The sequence below is a fragment of the Excalfactoria chinensis genome, chromosome 18 (genome assembly GCF_039878825.1).
Source record: "Excalfactoria chinensis isolate bCotChi1 chromosome 18, bCotChi1.hap2, whole genome shotgun sequence".
In the NCBI taxonomy this organism is placed as follows: domain Eukaryota; kingdom Metazoa; phylum Chordata; class Aves; order Galliformes; family Phasianidae; genus Excalfactoria; species Excalfactoria chinensis.
Window position 1 is genome coordinate 3,411,893 of NC_092842.1, and position 20,151 is coordinate 3,432,043.

The window sequence follows — 20,151 nt, forward strand, 5'->3', positions numbered from 1 at the left end:
CTGAAAGGAAACTTTCTGTGCTCCAAGGAACATCATCTAATGTTCAACAAAATATTAGAAGCAAATAAGTGGCTTAAGGCCAGAAAAAAAAAAAAAAAAGAAAAAGAAAAAAAAGCCTGCTAAAAATAAGCAGCCTGTTTAAAGTATTTCCTTGGGGACTGAAAACCTTGAGAATGTTTTTCCTAAATGAACCACTGATATGCTTGGTTTGTAAAGATCCCTGGAGCCCTGAAGGCTGAAATCACTGAGGCTGCTTCTCTCAGAGAAAGCAGATGTTCAGAGGACAGTATACAAACAACCTTTTTCTGTTCTCCTCACTCCCTTCCAAACACAAGGCCAAGAAATGGAGCAATGTGGGCTGCCAGGCCCGTGGGAGATGCCCCGCGGAGACCCCAGGATGCACATTTATCTGATCCATGCTCTGGCTTTCCAAAGGAAAAGAGAGATGGGTTCATTTTAAGAACCTGAGAAGGGTGCATGCTTCTGTTCTTGTCCCAGTTCCTCTTATAGCCCGTGTGTTAGCATCATCCCAGCACTACCTGTCAACAAATCCTAGCCCAGAATGCACACAAGAAACAGAACGTGGTCTCTCTGACAACGGTTATTAATATGCAAAATACAGTGTTGTCACAATCCCTAGCCTGGAAACCAGATAGCCCTTTCTTGCCAAGGCTGATGCAGTAATACCTGTTGGACTAAAAGCATTTAATCACAGCTCCTCTAACTTTTGAGCTCTATAGCACCGTCATCATACTGACACTCCACCAAATTTGACTGAATTTTACATTCCTATGTCTGCTATAAGAATTCTGAGGCCTTTTATTTTACAGGCCTCACTCTTTGCCATTCAGCATCTAATTTCATGTGGCAAGCTTCTTAAGTAAGTAGCCTTCTATGTTCCACCCTTGCTGAGACAAATCCAAGACCACAATATCCTGTCATGATAACGACACGGACTCCTTCGGTACAAGCCATGGCATCAGTGGGGGTGCAGCACCCTCTGCAGGATGGCACGGCAAATTACCAAGGAGACTCACTGGAACAGACTGCCTACAATCTTTTTCAGTGCAGAACCATTACTGAGGCTATCATGACAGGACACTGCTTTCTTTATAAAGCAATATTAACTCTTTCTTCCTCTTCTAAATGAGAAAACCAACAGATGGCAAACCCAATAAATGTTTTAATATACATGCTGTTTCTTTAAAATCTACTGAACACATCACTGAACACTTGCTGAATTGAGACTGTGAGATCTCATGTTAACCTCTTAAATTTATTTCCAGCATTAATTTAAGTTATTATAAGGATTAACGATCTAAACTCCCCAGGTTCTATGGTCATTCTGCACTTACATAAACAGTTCCACAAGGTACATTAGCGATGAGAGATTCACTGCTTTAACTCTGAAAACCTACCTCACTCTGGTTTAATATCTTCCCTGCTTCCTTCCCTTGAGAATCTGTTGTGAAGAATCCAAGCTGTTTCGACTTAAGTTCTTGATTAATTAACAGCAGGTCCTTAACCATCAAGAGAAGATCAGTAACCTAAACAACCAAAGGAAGAGTGCACAAAACTGATAGCATCCATGCTAGCATGAAAGCAAATTGTGATATATAAATCTCTATGTAAATCTTAACTGCAAAGTTAGAATGCCTGGGCTTCTGTAGCTGCTCATAAGGCAATCTCCCTATGTAAGGAAAACGTGATAATGTATTTGTAAGTTGGTGTTCAAGAAAACTTAACTTGGAAGACTCTAGTTTCCAGGCAAGTTAGTAAGATGAAGCACATCAGCGACACAGACTTGTGTAGTTCTATCAAGAAGGCAGCATTTGCAGAAGGTGAAATGTTTTTATTAGAGCAATTAATCTATTTGTGAAAAGCGGATCAGTATTCAGCCACAGAACTTCTTTTTCAGGCAAGAAATGGTTTATCAACATCTTTTGCTAATGCTGTTCCTGAATCTGCCGAAGGGAATGTGTTCAGAGATAAAAGTAGTGTTCCTCAGAATGGGACTGATAGACAATCTGGGGCTTTTTTACTTACACCTGCTCAGTGTAAGGCAAGCTTCTTTCCTTCCCATTACCCATTACGTTTTGAACGCTTGCCTAGAATTCAGCTGCCCATGAGAAATGGAAAACTTCACTTACGTTCAATCTCAAACAATTGCATTCAGCACAGTTCCTTATCATAAATTGGTGCGCAGCTCAGAGATCAACGCACAGGATGATGAGTTAGAACAGTTTTCTGAACTCCAATACTAATCTATTGCTTGACAACTGTCTGCAAATTTAATTTCTTTGAATTTCAGTTCTACTTATGTAGAATGAAGATAATATTAACCTACCTCAGGGTTCCTTTTTATCATTCCATATTTGTCAAAAAAAAAAACAGTAAAGCCTAGGATGGAGTGTGCTATACAGAATAAATTACAGGCACCACTACCATATTCATGATTAATAAAGGCAGGTGAGATGTGCATTGTAGGATACTTAATACAAAAACTTTCCTTTCCACTTGGCATACTTAATGATCACTAAAATAGGGCATTGAGTCTGAAACCTGAATCCAGCTGTCTGACTATTTGAAAAGCTTTGCAGCAGTCCACCTACCTCGCAGCTCACTCTGAAGCTCATGTTGTGTAACAAGAAGAAACTGCTCATAAAAGGTGGATCACAAACCACATAGATAAGAACATCCTTTCAGAACTACCAAGTCATATCTAAATAAAATGCTTCTTCCCGTGAGAGACGCACAAACTACAAATGAATCAGAATTAAGGCATTAAAAGCAGTAAATATTAAACTAGATCAATACCTTTTTCTTAAGTTCTTCAAGAGACAGATGGTCTATCTGCAGGTTTAAATTATCTTGCCCTCCTAAGCAAATACTCATATAAGACGTTTGATCTCCACAGAAAGATAGCGTTTCATCTGTCAAAATAACCAACAACGGGAATTATTTCAGAAACTCTTATTTGTTTGCTGGAAAAGAAAGCATAAAATGCAAAGAGAGGACTTTTCAAACAAGAGCCTACCAGGAAGTCTGGGGGAGGCCTGTTAAAATTGTTTCATTGCCCCCAAAATAATCTTTACGTTCAACTGAACCAATTTTGTCCTTACATTTCTTCATGCTTCTGACAACAAGCTGTGCTGTATTTTCTCTGACTATCAGCATGAGTTGTGGATGCAATTCCGCATTATAACCTGCATATTTAGCATTACATTTAGAAACATTTTTTTTAGGAAGGATAAGTAAGGCATGAGCAGTTATTCTAACTATATTTGTAAGAGTTTGAAGTCTTGAGGCAAAGAGCCAGCTTGGACAAGGTCACAGAACTCATTCTGCACTGGGGCCAAACGAACTGAAAATGAATGGATTTGAAAATACATTTCCTCTACAACCGCATGACTGGTTTTGTTATGTTTCAATAAACACCTGTTCATTTACAGCATAGATGACAATTAATTCTTTAATATTATCTCATTAGATAGCGAGAAAGCGTATCTAAATTATGACAAAGAGGAGACATCCAAATCCTATTCCCAAGTCTGACACTGATCCTATGCAAGCTGCGAGGACTCAATGATTCACAGTCTTCTTCCCTAGCAGCTTCACCCACAGCCCCGCTGCTTCTGACAACCAAACTGGGGGGTATCCACAATTCCTTTGGGCTTCTCCTGGCTGTTCATCACCTCTTTGCTTTGGAGGCTGGAAATTATGAAAAGGCAGAAGCTCACCTCTTGTCATTTAGCAAATTGGGGAAGAGAATGATACCGAAGTGGAAACTCGAAGCTGAAAGGCTAAGTGAACAGGCTTTGCTGCTTTTTTAATGTATCTCCTAAGAACAAAACAGATCTGTCTGCACATGGAGTGAACTTTAATGACATCCATCATTTTTTATATTTAAGTATATACGAAAACCATCATCACAGAAGTAAAAACAAACTATACTTAAAAGCTCTAATATTTCTGGATAAACTACAAAACAATAAAACTACTGCCTACTTTTTCCTTCTGTGGAAGTGCTTCTTGCCTTAGGAGGAGTCTACCAATTCCCTGACACAGAAGCTGTTTATCAAAATATCATCCAATAATGAAGTTCCAGGGACAGAAAGTGATCCCATGGCCACAGATTTATTCAAAGCCAGGAATCCGATTTCTGCAGAAAACAGTAAATTCTATGGGTACAAAATTGTTGGCAGCTTGAAACGATCACTGCAGTAGAATTGCCATAGAATTACTAACATTTGCTGCGGGGAAAGAGAAAAGCTGTCCCTTTATACAACACCCTGATTGCTCAAAGATATTCTGTTACAAATCCCCCAAATAATTTTCAGTACAGAAGGCTGAAGCCTTTTTACACCTTTATCTAATTTCAAATGGATCCTCTTCATCGCAGCAAACTGAGTATAATAAAAGCACTTTTCTTTTGTGCAAGAAGACCAAGAAAAGGGACGGGCTGCACATGTATACAGACCTTGTCTGTGTTTAGCATTCTTAATCTGATCTTCTAAGACCTTCTGTAGATTCCGAGTGGCTAGAATGTCATCTTCTAGTTGCTTCCGTAACACAAAGATCTTGTTTAGCTCTGTTTGCAGGCTGTTTAAACTAAGGAAAAAAAGGAGAAAACCAGAAATAAAACAAAAACCTTTAAGATTTTAATTCAAAGCCCTCAGTTAGGCAAGGCAGCATCTTTTACACACCCAGTCTTCCACGATGACCCCATTTCACAGCAGCCAGCACTGGTTTTTAATCTCACACCTACACTGTTTTGATGCATAAGAGTTAACTAATCCCTATGCAGAAAGGAGGGATCAAACCTTTAAGTCCACATTCTCTTCTCGCTGTTTTGAACTGTTGCTACTTTTAAATCAGCTTCAGCAGGACAGATACAGTGTATCAGGCAAATGTGAGCATGTTTGTTTGTTTGTAGGAAAACCAAAACAACCAATTTCATTGTATCCCATTATATGGTGACCATGGAAACATTGTTCCCCTGTAGCAGGACTGTACCACATAATCTAATGCTCCCCTAAGAAAGTAATCATAAAAAAGAAGTCATGCTTCATTGAAAAATATAATTCAGGCACAACCCAACTATTTGAATCCTTCCATCAGCCTGCAAAAATCAGCCTTTCAAGTTTAAATTGTGCCAATTATCTCAACTGGGTATAAATTTCAAATCTTAAAAATGACAATTTGTCAACATGAATTAATTCCTTAAGCAGCTTTTTTTTTCCCAGCGCAGTCACCGAAGTGCTTACTTTAGCATCAGTCACTGCCCCCTACTTCTCTCCATGTCAGCACATCCAGCTGTCCCTAGCTAGATCAACCCCATTACCCTTCAACAGCACTGACAAGACAGCTACAATCAGTCTATAAAAGGACTTCAGTACACTAAAAACTGCATTGTAACAGTATGAAATAATTAGCATTTAATAAAAAAATAAGGTGCTACCGGACTCATCGTATTATTTATTTTGATGCTTAATTCACTCCAAACCTCAGTATTTTAAGATAAATTATGCTGCCATAGAATTTCCAACCCACAGTACAGTAACAATCCAGGAATCTTTCAAAACAAAATTCAAATCTGCCTTACAGGAGGCTACACAGGAGCAAACAGAGCATCATACTTGCATGAGGATAACAGCATCTTGCAGAAACACATTAATTAAAAGGCAGCATATATGAAAAGACTCTCAGTCTGTCTTCTGACAAGTGTGCTGTTGTCAGTGTTTCTTGCACATGAACCCCCTCCTTTAACTAACACTCCCTGGCTCGGGAATATCTTTGAAGAGAAAGCTCTCTTAAATGCTCAGCAAAAATTAAGAAGAAAAGCAAACCAAGACATTACTAGAAGCTAAGTAAGCACATTCTCTCCTCCTCTTGAGCTATCAGAATAAGCATCGATTCTCTGCAGAGAAGGAACGTCATGGTACTGACATCAGGTATCTTATTTTGAAAAGTCCCCATTCAAGTTCCACAGTCAGCTACCATTATAATTTTCCCCATCTGAAAGAAAATACAGCAGTAGATCTGTTTCTTTCTCGTTGCCATCGCTATGCAGTGTTGACACAATCACCTTACCCACAGACTGTGAGCACTTTGTGTGAAATACTGAACCAAATGTGCTTCTTACTTCATTTGGTGATTGCCACAAAAGCCATTGATCTTTTCCTGGAGATAAGCAATAATCTCCATAGTCTGCCTTGCATCACTATTTCTAATGAGAAAGATTCTATTCTCTAAAACAGCTTCTGTGCTGTGGCCAAGCACAGGATGGCATTACTATTAATGTGCCTAATTCAGATTCTAGATCTCATCTACTTTAGTGCTACTCACTTGCTGGTTTCCAAACTACAATTCCTATGCGCTGACTGCAAAATGCAAACATGCATTCCCAAAAGTTGGCAGGTATGAGCCACTGCGTTCAGGCAGGAAGAGCAAGAAGTCATCCCCTAAACATCCCCAATACCTAATTAAGAGATTTGTAATTACAACAGCAAAAGTACATTTTAATAAAACAATATTTCTTTTACCCAAAGGCTAAGAATATTCCTCGTTTCATCATAACATCTCTTCCTCAACCGCCAAGCAATAGCAGAATACAAAGTAGGTTAGAGATTTCTGTGCTCTTTGATATTAAAAGGTTGAAAAGCACTACCTCCCGCTTAGAATGCTTTTGAATGCTTGATGTTGAAAGAATGTTATGAAAATTTCACTTACTCTATTTTGTTTAAACAACTCCAAAACCTCACCTGCTTAATTCTCATCAAAATTTTCACTGTGCCACTTTTAAAGCAAGCATTATGCTATTATTATTTGAGAAGGAGCAGAATACGGTAAATCATCCAGCACAGCACAGCTGACTGAGATTTGATTTTTCCCCTATATTCCAACACAGGACAAGAACCTCCACTGAAAACCTACCTGCTTTCTTTGTACTCAAATGGAAATCTAATCCAAAGAGAAATATCTTCAGAAATAATCAGCACACTGAAACAACATCTCCTTCTTTACAAAAATATTTCTCTTTTAAGAAGACTGCAACAGCAAGTTTATCACCTGTTAACAATCAGCCTGTACAAAATAGCGCCTACCCAGTTGAGCTGCACCTTTATTCACAACTTCTAACTTTGAGTTTAGATTGACCATCAAAACAGAAAAAGTACTTACCTGTCTGATTCCTTAAAGGTCTGCACCAGTGTCGAATAAATATTTTGTTCCTTTTTTAAAGCAAGGATCAGCTTTTCATATTCAGATTCTTTTCTTTCCTAAATTAAACAAAGAACTGTGTTATCTTCTAATGCAATTTTTATGTCGGCATGTCTACAACTTTGTGCAGGCATGCAAAGAAGAAAAGGTGAAAAGAGCAACTCAGAAGTCACTGAACAGGACTGACCCCTCAGAAACGTAATATGAATCTGGAAACGATTTATGACACTTCAATCTGCTGTTATTATAGGAGGTGAATAGCGGTTTGCTATTTACATAACATAAACGAGTTACATGTCTAAACAACAGTTCAACCCAGGAACAACCCAGCGAGTTGTTGTCATAGGGAAGGAAAGGAAAGTAGAAATCTAAAGACCAAGCACCCATTTTAGAACATTGTCCTAACAGTCCTCTCCATTTTCTGGATTAAAATTGGCTTTCTATGGGGCTGAGTTTTGTGCAAATTCTGTTCCACTTCTGAATAAAAAGGTCTGCATTGAGCCAACAAACAGGATGAACAGGCCAGCCACGTGCTCGTGCAGTCTGAACACTCAAGCTGGGTCACTCCAAGCTGCTTTCTTTACTTGTACAAAGAAAATTGTTTGCCTGCAGCCTTGCTCACAGAAGGTATGTTATTACTAGAATAAATCCAGACTCCTGTGCTGCCTTCTCAGTAAGCATCCACTGTAAGTTCCGAAGACTTTTTTCAATCCAACAACCACTCAGCCACTTTTCCAGCAGGAAGCAAAAAAAAAATGCAGCTATTTAAAGGAGTATTTGCTTGCACTTATTACATAAAAATACCTAAGATGTCAGGCTGCTCGGAAGAGAAAATAACTGGGATATCTAAAGGAAATGTAGATGTATTAATGTCAGGCACAGTATCTTCTGTCTCTGTTTGAGAAGAAAAGGCCATGTTGCTTCTCTTACTTTTCCTTCTGCCTGAAAATTGAAAGCACAAACAAAAAAGTGCCACAGCCAGAGGGGAATGTGCATGGCTCCAGCATGACAAGATAACTCCAGAGGACAGGAATGAAAGGTAATTCTATTCTCTCCACATTACAACCTCAAGACTGGAAACTAAACTCTCAAGAGATACTAAATCATTAGTGAACACATCATTAACAAGGAAGAAATCTACACCCAGGAGTTTCAAGCAGCTGTTATGACTTCAATTGCAGTTCCTAAGCCAGGAATTGCAACAAAAATTCAGCTACAGTAGAATCTCGTTAATTCACGCTAACGATGCAGAGGCTGTTAATTTGAAAAATTCATATTCTGCAAAGTAAACAGCACAAAAGCAAGGACAACTGTTGTTTACTTTTAATTATTTATGCTCGTACTTCACTGTGTGCTAGCAAACATGCTAAATAATATTTTGCAAATGTAATCAAGTTTTGATCAAATTATTTCCATTGAGTAATCTGCATAACAGATCTCACTGCTGAAAGAGCAGCTCGTGCCACTTAACCCTGCAGGCTCTTTATAGAAGTGACCTTGTCTTTGTGTTCACCACGCTCCACTAACACCAACCCTAATGGTGCCCCAACACACGTTTCAAGGTTCTCATGCTGTTTATACATTAAATACTATTTGATAGGTGAACGGCAAAATATTGAGCTTAATGTCAAGCTTACTGTCAAGGCGAGCAGAGAAGCAACACACAGCAATGACTTCTGCTGGCTGAGTGCTGAGAAACACAAAGGCAAACAGGCTGAGATGGGTGAGCCAGAGTCCATCAATAAATATACCTTCTAAAAAGTGTCAATGAATCTCACAGCCTGAGTTAAGGACTCTTAGCAACGTGCAGGAATTCCAGCCTTATAAGAATAGGCATTAAGCATAAAGTACTCTGACTGCAATTCAGTTTGGAAAAGGGTTCGTCACTGATCAATGACACAAAAGGAACAGGAAGAGATAAATCTTTTGACTTAATTTAGTTGGTTAACAGTCTGTTAAAAGTTCTTGTGAACTCTTCCATATGTCTGATACGAGCCTTGCAATTATTACTGTGAAAATACTACAGAACTGTCTCCTAATTAGAAGCTCTCCCTGAGTAATGTCACTCTGAAGAGTTTAGGACACGCAGATTAGATAGCGGCTGTTACCAATTGTTCATGGGCTGTGACTGCTGCTTAGCAAAGCAGTGCTACACAGAACCTTGCCTCCTTTCTTACCCTGATTTCCGAATTCATGCACTAATTCAGCCCCACATTTGCACCAAAATCCGAGTAACCTCATGAAAACCTCCCAATGTTTTTTTTTTCCTCCATTACTGGAGACAAGGGCTGTTCCTGAACTCCAAATGTCACAGATTATAGGCAAATTATTACAAACTCTAAATTCAATTAGCTAGGTAAAGGTTAGCAAAATCATGAAGAAGCGTTCTTGATTATTCAGATTCTTCCATGAATAATAAGGATGAGAAGATACAGCACGAACATTTTTTTTTTGGGTACATTATTACTGTCACTTCTAAATAAAGCGTAGGAGTGAATTATTCCAATCAACTCCCCAAAGGTACACAAAACATACGGCAGCTCTGTAACTTACACAGACCATAATGCTGTGGGAGTTAATGAAACATTAAACCTCTTGACACATGGTGTGAGGGAAAATGTGTTAGAAGAGATAGCTGCAAGACATCCAGGACCATATTGCAGTGGAAGATTTATATTCCCATGAAAGCAGGCAATCTAATACATTAAAGTCTATATTTAAATCTGAAACGCTATTGCTAAGCAGCAGCGGTGGAAAACATCACTTATTTTCATTAAAAGGTTTTTCCAATTGTAAGCCATGAAAGTAAAAGGTCTGTACCTCTGCAGTAAGTAACCTACCGGCAACGTCACAGGAATATTTGGTGGCCTCATTGGGATCACTTCAAAACCTGTGAAGGTCAGGGGATGAATGACAGGGATGAGGCCACAACCTACAGCCCAGCACTGACCCAGCCAGGCAGCCATTAGCACAAGGATTTGATCATTTCTTATAACCTTACAGAGAACAGGACGTATGGTCTACTGTAAATGAAACGATCACTAATAAGATCAAAGTCGTTACAGGCCAGTGAGTCATAGACCCAAAGATGGAAATTACTGTAGCTAAAGACTGCTGCTGACTTTTAGAAGATGTCATCTCAACCACAGAAAATGTCAAAAAGCTGATGGCTCTGAGGAACCCATGGCCCCTCCTGATGATATATACGGCGAGACTACTGGACTGTAAACAGATCTGCAAATATCACCTCATCAGGATAACTCTGCTAAGATGAAACTGCTGCTAATATGGAAATGGTGCAGTTCGTGCATCCCATCCACTCCCACCAGCAGGTTTTGTTTAGTGTAACAGTGAAAAGCAGCACGGCTGCTGTGTGAACACAAGGATAGTGACAAAAATCAACTCAGCAACAACACTGCATTGGTTTCACCAGTTAAGACACATCCACAGAGCTGCACCATTTGTGGTTCTCAGGGCACCCAAAAACTGCAGCACTGGCTACATCAGTGACTTCATGCTTTGACTACAACTTCACCAACTGCAGGAAATCAGACATCACAACTGCACAAACTCTTCTTCAGTTCCCTGGCTGCACAGCATTAACTCCCAAAATACTGCAGTAATTATAACTAAAGTCAAATAATGTGCTGATTGTACGGGAATTCAAAAGCACTGCGTTGTTTGCAGAAACATCAGGTATCAGCTGCTCGCATTCCCTACTCCACCCTCGAGTGACACATAAGCTCCCCTTCTCAGAAACAGACTTTATGGAGAGATATCACACAAATCCAAGGATCCTTTTAGACACTCAGAGAAACCAATTTAGAATTAAAACTCACATCATTGTGGCTCCCTGCTGCTGCATGCAAGGCTATATGTGCAACACAACAGAACCCAGAAACATACATACAGGATTGAGCAAGAGCCACTGTTCTCAATGTTCCTGCTTTTCTCAGTATTGAAATGAACTGAAAAGGTCTAAAAATATGTTAGAAATGTATTAACCTAACAAATTGTCCAACAAAAAGCTTTGTAAGTAAAGGAGTATTGTTAGTGAGAGAGCAGCGTTAAGCACAAAATCATCGACCGTTTTCAACACCGTACGAGTCCATTGCACTTCTAAATTCCTTGCTGTAAAAAATACTTAATTCCAAGACTTCATTGATACCAGAGTCAGCAGTTGCATGACTAACCTCATCAGCAGTGCTCTCGCACACTCCCTCCCTCCCCTGCTCTCTCTAGCCCATAACAGTGGCTCAAGAATCCAAACTTTAATTGGAAACTGTCATTTATCTTCCCTGGCCTGGCCAAGGCACCCAGCAGAGCTTTGGATGTTGGTAGCTTTAAAATTTATCATTACATTAAAATAAAGTAAAAAGGTATGATGAAAGAGAGAAAGTTCTGCATCTCTCAATTTTGTTTCTTCAACTTTAGAGATCAGTGAGGACAGAAGAGCTCAGTTTCTGTTCTCTCTGGTGGGGAGGAACCCACTGTGCATTTGCTGAGAGTTGGTGCAGCACTGCAAAGTCATCAAAGAGTATAAAGCAGCCAATGAGAGCAGAGCTCCGGATAATCTGTGTGCAAAAACTTATGATTAATATGCCAAAGGGGTTCTTAGAGGTGATATCTTACACAGAGGTTGAGCAGAGAGGACAAAGGGTTATGATTACGTATTGTTCACAATCACTAAGTGAACCAGCAATACAGAATAGGTTGTGATTAGCAGGTGGGTACTGGATCATTACCATGCATGGCTTCACTCGCCACTGTTCTCTTTCCTGGTTATACACCTGTATCTGAAGTGGGTTGTCCGGAAGAAATTAACTGTTGGATTTATATTAATTCTATAAGATTTTCCATCACTACAAGGTCCCTTCATTACAGAAGGCACGTGCACACAATGCAGTTTGTTTTAGAGGTAAAACTTCTATGTAGCTTTTCACAGACCTCATTTGCTCTGTATGTATATTCATTCATATTTTGTTATACTCTTTGTTGGTACCCTGACCAACCATGATGCAGCTCCTCAACTCTGTGCTTGCCAAATAACTCATGTCTCAGACTGTGCTTGCACCTACCTTATTTAACAATCTGGTCCCTAACATATTAAACATTCCATCACTAGTGTATTCGGAACATGACAGTACACATAGTACCCATGCTTCCTTTGCCAATGGCTCTTTTCATTTTAAATATCCTCAAGAAAATGTCATTAATGATCAATACACTGTTAAAGAAATGAAACAGCTTTCTCCACCACAAGGAAGTACTTCTTGCTGCCTTGCATAATCCTTTTGGAGATCTTAACAGACTAAATTGCAAGCAAAAAAGACAAGAAATGGAACACATCTCTAAAGGAATCTTCTTTTTCCACTAATCTGGACACAACAGTAAACAATGCACTGATGGAGTCAGCAAGTTATTCAAAAACTTCTCAGTCCTTGATCTTCCCTTTTGGCTAGTACCAAAATACAGGGGAGAAAATGTAACTATATCTATGTTTATCCTCAAGGTCCCCTTCTTTTTTGTGTTCACTACGTGTTTAATCTTTTCCCTTACCTACTAGGAGGGCACAAGCTCTCCTTTGTACTGCTCTTCAGTAGCAGAGATACTTCCCCATTCACAGAAGTATCCATACCCTAATGACCACAAAACTCTACACCTGTATGGTAGGCAGACAAATTGTTGTACGCACTTTTCAAGAGTCAAGTTTGTAAGCTCTTCAGTGCACAATTCTACGTACACTTTCAATGCCAAATCAAGAGTGTCAGAACCATAGGCTTGTAAAACATTTCAATAATCTAAAAATAATATCTCAATTACTAATAAGGTCACTGCTATCATTTTGTTACAGACCAAAATGGTACTGCTCTGAAAGAAATGCTACCCCTAGCAACATGGATGAATTACAAGGCATACAAATTCATAAGCACGAAGCCAAAGGGAAAATCATCATTAATTTCATGTCAAAGTATTTATCTGCAAATGATCACCGTTACATGAAACTCACCTCTAACTCTCTGACTATCCTGATGACTGACTGTTCAGACTGGGCAGCATATTTTTCCTTTACCAAGCCCTCATTTTTCAGCTCAAGTTCTTGATTGTCTCTTAGGAGGTTCTTGTACTTATTCAGCAGCTCTTGCAATTCTGCTTCCTTTTCTTTAATTGTTTCATCAGATTTCTAACAAAAGAAAACAATGATACGTTTGGGCAAAACTCATTCTGGTTTTCTGCTGTAAAACATACACTGAAACAAAACAGGAAATAACCAAGGATGATCCAGCACGCTCTTTATAAATCCTACAAAGGAAAAGCTCAACACAGCAAAACAGAAATGAAATAAAAAGAAGAAGAAACAAAAGCTTCAGCCACCCATTCAATCCTTTAAACACTAACAAAAGTTCAAAAAAAAAGAAAAAATACTTATTAAATCTGAAAAATCAGCAGTATTTTGCATGCACTTTGGTGCAGAGCAACCTCAATTACGAGTTGTCATAGTGCTGGATGAGTGCTGTCAGTACTGCTCAGGATCGTACCTATAAAAGCTCTGAGCAAGACTTGTTTAAACACCCTGGCAGCTACTAGCTCACATGCCTTGTTTGGAGTTGACTCTTGGTTCACCCCCTCCCCCCCACAAGAGAGAGAAAATATTTCACTATCAATACCTATTCCTCAATTTCTCCTTTCTCCAGCATCTGCACAAACTGTAAATCACTGGCACTGCAGAGCTTTTAAGCATCATATCAGTGAAAATCCACATAAATATTAAGAAACCTTTTTCCCCCCCACTGTCCAAGTGTTTAACATAACCCTAGTAAGAAATCTATTTAATGGCACAAATCCCCATAATTATATGTCCGTTCTGCAAATACAGTATTATAAGAAGTGAAGGATTATCATCAAAATCAATAGCAAATCCAAATACAAATGGGACTTTGTAATCATTCCTCACACAAAATCAAACGAGAACTTCACATTCTTCATTTCGACTCAGGCCTACCTACCTGGAGCAACAGATCCCTTTGACTGACGTTGTCTGTTAGTTGCTTGATAACCAGTTCTTGGCTCTGCAACTTCTGATTGCATTCGCTCAGAAGAATATTGTAATGATCTTCAACAGCTTTTTCCTTCTCGGCCATTTCGCCGTGTAATTTCTCTACTTGATTTCTAAGATCCTACAAAAAAAAGGAACAATATTTAGCAAATCGGTTTTAATAAAAGTTCAAGACTGACAAACCACATTAATAGCTTAACTTTCTATTGCTTTAGATCACACATATCACTGCGTGCTCCGGTGAATGTACTGAAGTCAGTATCTTTCTCTTAATACCTATAAATATTGTCCAAGAAAACTTTTAGATAAGGTGCCAGCACTGCTTTCTAAAAATCCAGTCTGTTCTATTTTAAATGCTTTTCACAATGAATGGACACCAAGGCTGTTAGGAGTATCACACACATGCATGTTGCTACTGTCACAACACTTGCGTCTGAGTCTGCTTATTCTTTTGATAGAAATAGGGAAAAAAAGGTTATGGCTGATTCACTTTGTCATTTGCTCTTTTCCTTTCCCTGAGGCTCCAAGATGAGTTGTGCCATTTCCACATTATTTTTATGCTACTTAAAACTTCTCCTCAGACAAAAAGAATGGGGTAACAGCGCCCACATCTTAAAATTAATTTGCTTTCCTTTTATTTCCAAAAAGGGCCCATTTGTGGAGTATCATAAGCCCTTTAAATAGTTTGCACATCTGGTAGTCACCCATAAACTTCACTTTTACCTCCACTGGGATTTAAAATTCAATAGTTTTCTTATCCCAGGTACAGGGAAATAGTATTAGTGACACTTTAATTGCATTCTCTTTACAAACTGCTTTATGTCCTTTTTAAAACTTAATTACCTTGCTTCACGCAGGTTCACATCAAATCTTTAGCATCACTTTGCCACTTCCCTGCTTTATGTCTGTTTTGCACATTAAATACGAATTGTCATTTGCAACTCGTTTTGGTTTACTTGCTTAATTTTAGCTTCATTATCAGGAATCAGCTCAGACATTCCTAATAGCTCCCAAAAACCCCTCATCAAATGTTGCTTTGTTTCAAAGAATGGGTAAACTTTTGCACTTGGTTCTGCAAACTAACAACAATCATTTTTTCATCACCAAAATAACTACTTGTTTGCCTAAGCAAAGTGAGAATGTAGCGTCAGTTCCAAACTGTGTAAATAGGTACTAAATGAAATATGCTTCCACTCCATCTTTACTATCTATAAACCATAGCATAGAGTGAAAGCACTGTAAGGTCTGACTACTGCAGAGCCTTCTGGCTTTGAGCTATGGAACACTTCAAGTGGGTCAGACCACCTACAACACTTGAACTGGAAGGGCTGATCGTAACATGACGACTTTCATGATGCATTGCAAAGTTGACTCCTTTTTATGTCACCTTGGAGCTACTGAATCAGAACTTGGTAAGCAAATTTTCAAGAAACACTTGTGATTTGTCCTGGAACTTCAAGCAATTATTACTCTGTGGTTTCTCTTTATGAAGACCATAAATAGATTTAAGAGAAAATGCAGACATGTACAGATGGAAAACATGCTGTTGGCAATAACAGTACTACACTTCCTATAACCTAGCCTCAGAGTTCTCAGTGTACAACACTTGTCAGGCACAGAAGTTACATTTCGGCCTTTAAAGCAGCACATACACAATGGCCAGATTCAAGGAAAGAGCTGGACTGGCAATACACATTATTACAGTAAATGGAAAGGCCTGTGAGAGTTTGCCTGCAGTATTTCTGCCTCCGATATTCCCTTAAATCCTTCTCCAAACAAGTTAAGGGTTGAGATTGAAAGTTATTTTCTTTGCATGAGATGGAATTCTGTAACACACAAAACTATCCATCACTATAGCAGGTTGCTTGAACTCATTGACCACTCAAATTGTCTGGGAGAAAATATATTGGTTTCTATACATTGAGTTGCAAGGATAATTTAGTACCTATGTTCTCAGAGCATAAACTTTGCTATTCCTTCTGCCAACCTTTTTCCCCCAAGAGACTTTCCTATGATTAATGATAGTTGAACTAAGAAAAATGAATGTGAAACACAATAACATCAAAGACTGGTGCAGATGCCTCCCCCTCATCAGATGGGAAGCAGACTGGTAGATAATTAAGTCATGAAGCTACAAAACCTCCCCCTCAGCCTAACTTACATGTAGGAAGATTCCATAATAAATTCTACCTAATAAGTTATGCACTTCCCAAACAAGTGAACAAATATGAGCAACTAGCAAGTATACTTTAACTGTCTATATATAGGCCTGGTGAGACAACAGTTAAAGTGCTTGAATGACCTGAGGCTGGACAAAGGCTTTGATCAAGAAAAACTAGATGTTATATATGTGTCCGCCATCTTGATACAAGTAGAACATGATGATGTTTATTCTTCATCAGTTGTACGGAAGAATAAATGCCCAAAGTTTCTTGTTTCAAAGAACTAAAATGACGCAGAAGTCAACAGCAGCTTCTGGAAAGCTCTGAACCAAGAAGGTTTTTAAGTTGACTCAAGGAAAAGCTGAAGCATCCAACCCAGGGTGTCAGGGACAGTGGTCAACATGTGCTGCTTCAGAAGACTCATACTGTGGGCCATCCAATTTGGATGATCAGCTCACATCCCCTTCAGCCAGGAGAAGAACCTCATCTAGAGGTTTGCTTTCTCCTCCTTCCTCCCCTCCATCTACCTTCTTTTTTGTTTTAAAAAGATATATTATGAAAAAAAAATTGCCATTACCCCAACTGTACATGAAAAGTCACCAAAACTTTCCATGTGTGGGAGGAAGATGTAGGACAGCTTAGAATAAAACTAGCAAGAATGGTCCTAACAGAGTAGAAACAATGATAAATAGGTAACTGGGGGGCATAAACAGAATAGGATTTTTAGGGCTGTCTCGTAAGAGGTTTGCATCAGATCACTGAAATGGTTTCCTATTTGTCAAACAGCAAAATACCACAGCATATTTTTTTACTCCCACATATCTACTACTTAATGGGCAACATTTCACAGGCAGTCTTGCTCCATCCAAATGTACTAGCAACTCTGAAATTGAAGCAGCTGTTCTGCAAGGAGCAGGAAATAGGTTAGGGATATAATTTTTATAAGACTGCTCATCTTATGACAGGAATGCTTTTCCCCAAGGAACCAGTCATTTACATGAAAAACTTGGACATAATGGAGTCAAATAGATTTCTGTAATACCAGTAACTTTGAATCCCCTGGCAAATCCCTACTCAGTCCTATTTTTCGTGCCTTTCCCATACAGATTTATATTCTGGCTCCCCTTAAAGATGAAAAAAGATTCTGAATAGAGAAGACAGTTAAAGACAAAATACTTAAATCAATAAAATATGTTCTTTGTGGCTGTTTTACTGATGGGAGCTATCTGTTCTTTCTCCCCTTAACCTCAACACCCAGAAGAAATTTCAAAGCATAGCAAAGATAAAGACTGTGTGACAGGAGCCTAACCACAGCTGACAATCATCCAAAACTGTAAGTTAAATAAATACAGCAGGCTGGGGGGGAGAAAGATCTTATTTCTCTGTAGGTAGAGGGATCCCTCTACTGGTTTTAAGTGATATTGCAAGGGAAGCAATTTCCACATCTACACACTGTATATTTTAATAGAGTCCTTATTCAATCATTAGGGCAAAATATAAACTGAAGAAGTACAAGCTCATTTGACCTTTTATGTTATGTAGAAAGAGGCTAATTTTCAAACTGAAAAGTACCAGCCTTTGAAACAGGGCAGGAATCCACCCATCATGAAGGTGCTGCCCTAAGGAAAGAGAAATCTGCATGGAAAGACAGGAGAGAATTATTTAATGTCTGCACTCAGCAGAATGTGCATCCTTTTTTCAAAGGAAGTCCAATCATTCACTTTGTTGCATGACCTGTGCACGCTGGAAGAAGAGCTTGTCTAAACATCTACACTAAGGTTTAAAGAAAGCCCTAAAGAGAATACAAAGTAAGGTTAAAGAACAGATGCATCTTTTATCTTATATGTAGTAAGTGGTGGTTCGGGGATTTTACAAGCAAAAATTGCTATTAGTTACACAGCCTTTACAGTGACCAAGCTATGATAGCAAAAAGCAAGCTGAAGTTTCAGGTTTCAACAACTGACTTCTTACTCTTGCACTGCATCAGAACTTACACATACTGCAATTTAAGACAACGGAGACACATAACATGGTAAATACAGCAGAAATAGCACATACATTCTATGTCAGGCATGTTCAGACTGCAATCAGAAAACTGGAGCAAACAGCTACCATTTTCTGCTTGTAAAGACTAACCATTTTAGCTACGACTTGACCAAGGCTAACAAAGTAAGATCTAATAAATACTTTTCTGTGCAGACTAAGTGCCAGAATTTGCCTTGGTCTTTGTGGCCACATTCTTCTGAACGCTGAACAAATACATTTCCCTCTCCAAAAATGCATCAGTTAAAAGTCTGAATTTGTTAGAAAAGCATGAGGTAGTAAAAGACAAACACAGTATTTCTAAACTTAATGAAGGAAAAAAATTATATGATAATAACATTAATGGTTTTGTCACTTCTGCTCTTCTGCAGCTGCGCTTCATCCAGCTCCTTCTCCATTTTCTCTCTTTCTACATTCAGATCACTTAGCTCTTGATCAGTCCTTTTAGTCCTTCGTTGTAGTTTACGATTCTCAGCATCTTTTGTGAGGTTTTCTGAACGCAGCTCTGCTAAAAGGGTCTCTTTTTCCATCAGGAGAGCTTGATAATCCTCAGCACCCTGAAACAGAGCAGCAATCAAAGCCTGTACAGGTACTGTGTACAACCTGCAAGTTTTACTACTGCTGCTTTCCCCACGTGTGCTCTTTCTACCACTTTACATTTGAAGAAATGTAGAAATGAAGACATACAAATATAAACAAGTCTCTCAGATTCTTTTTAACTTTTAACTCTGCTGATGTGGAAGGGTGAGTTGTTACTTCTATTGGAAGAACAACCAAAACATTCAGTTCAGAGAACTCAGTATCATCTCAACTCCACATATAATGGCACCTTTATCTTCAACTCACTGTGTTTCTACATATTTCTTACTTAGTTCTCAGTTGTTACAGAAGAAGAAAATGAACTAAGAAATCTGATATTTTAAGATTCAATCATTTAAACAATTATTTTGGGCAAAAATGTATTACATAAAATTAAACATTAAAAAAGAAAACCACAACTCTTTGAACTACTTTCCAATCCATTACTTCCAAACACATGAAGTAATATATGTTATGAGGAAACAGTGAAGGAAGGTGTAGAGAAAAGGAAAGCCACATTAAGTGCTTGCTTACCTTGAATTTTTGGATGTGTGCTTGATGAGTCGCCTCTCTTGCCTTAGCCAACGAAGCACTGAGAGCTTCAACTTCAGAAGCAAGTTCTTCATTCTTTAAGTAAAGTAAAATGAACGCTACATAGAAAGTTATTTCCAAGGGATGGCGACTCAGTAATAGCTATCCCACCACCTCATTATCTATCCAGCCAACTACGCAAAACAAAGATTTTTAAGAACAAAAACATCAAATGCATCATAATAAATCTCACATAAAGAAACTCCTGCCTCATACCATACTCACTAGACTGCCTATCACTCAAGTTAAACACTTCCCTCTCTTCCATAAAATTCGAATTTCGTCTGACATTGACCTACTATCTCACCTTCTTTTATGACAGCTCTACTTACTCAACAACAAAAAAAATACTTCTCATACCTCTTAAGTGGTGCTCAGAGCTGATAAACAGCAGTGTGTAAATGAAAACATTTTTCCTCTAAGTTCTTAAGGGAGAAAGCATCAGTTAAGTACTTTTTCCCTCCCCCCTCCAGCTGAAGGCCCAAAGCTCTAGATAAC

General features: G+C 38.7%; 1 protein-coding gene across 1 annotated transcript in view; it reads right to left on the reverse strand.

Annotated features, from left to right (window-relative positions):
• The window catches only part of CDK5RAP2 (CDK5 regulatory subunit associated protein 2), a 66,893-nt gene that overhangs the window by 33,399 nt on the left and 13,343 nt on the right, over positions 1-20,151 (reverse strand). The window contains exons 11-18 of the mRNA XM_072352889.1: positions 19,597-19,689; positions 18,822-19,040; positions 14,229-14,399; positions 13,232-13,405; positions 7,183-7,280; positions 4,481-4,611; positions 2,818-2,933; positions 1,419-1,547 (exon numbers count right to left, since the gene is read on the reverse strand). Of these exons, the coding sequence (XP_072208990.1) occupies positions 1,419-1,547; positions 2,818-2,933; positions 4,481-4,611; positions 7,183-7,280; positions 13,232-13,405; positions 14,229-14,399; positions 18,822-19,040; positions 19,597-19,689 (1,131 nt within the window). The remainder of the gene's footprint in view (positions 1-1,418; positions 1,548-2,817; positions 2,934-4,480; positions 4,612-7,182; positions 7,281-13,231; positions 13,406-14,228; positions 14,400-18,821; positions 19,041-19,596; positions 19,690-20,151) is intronic.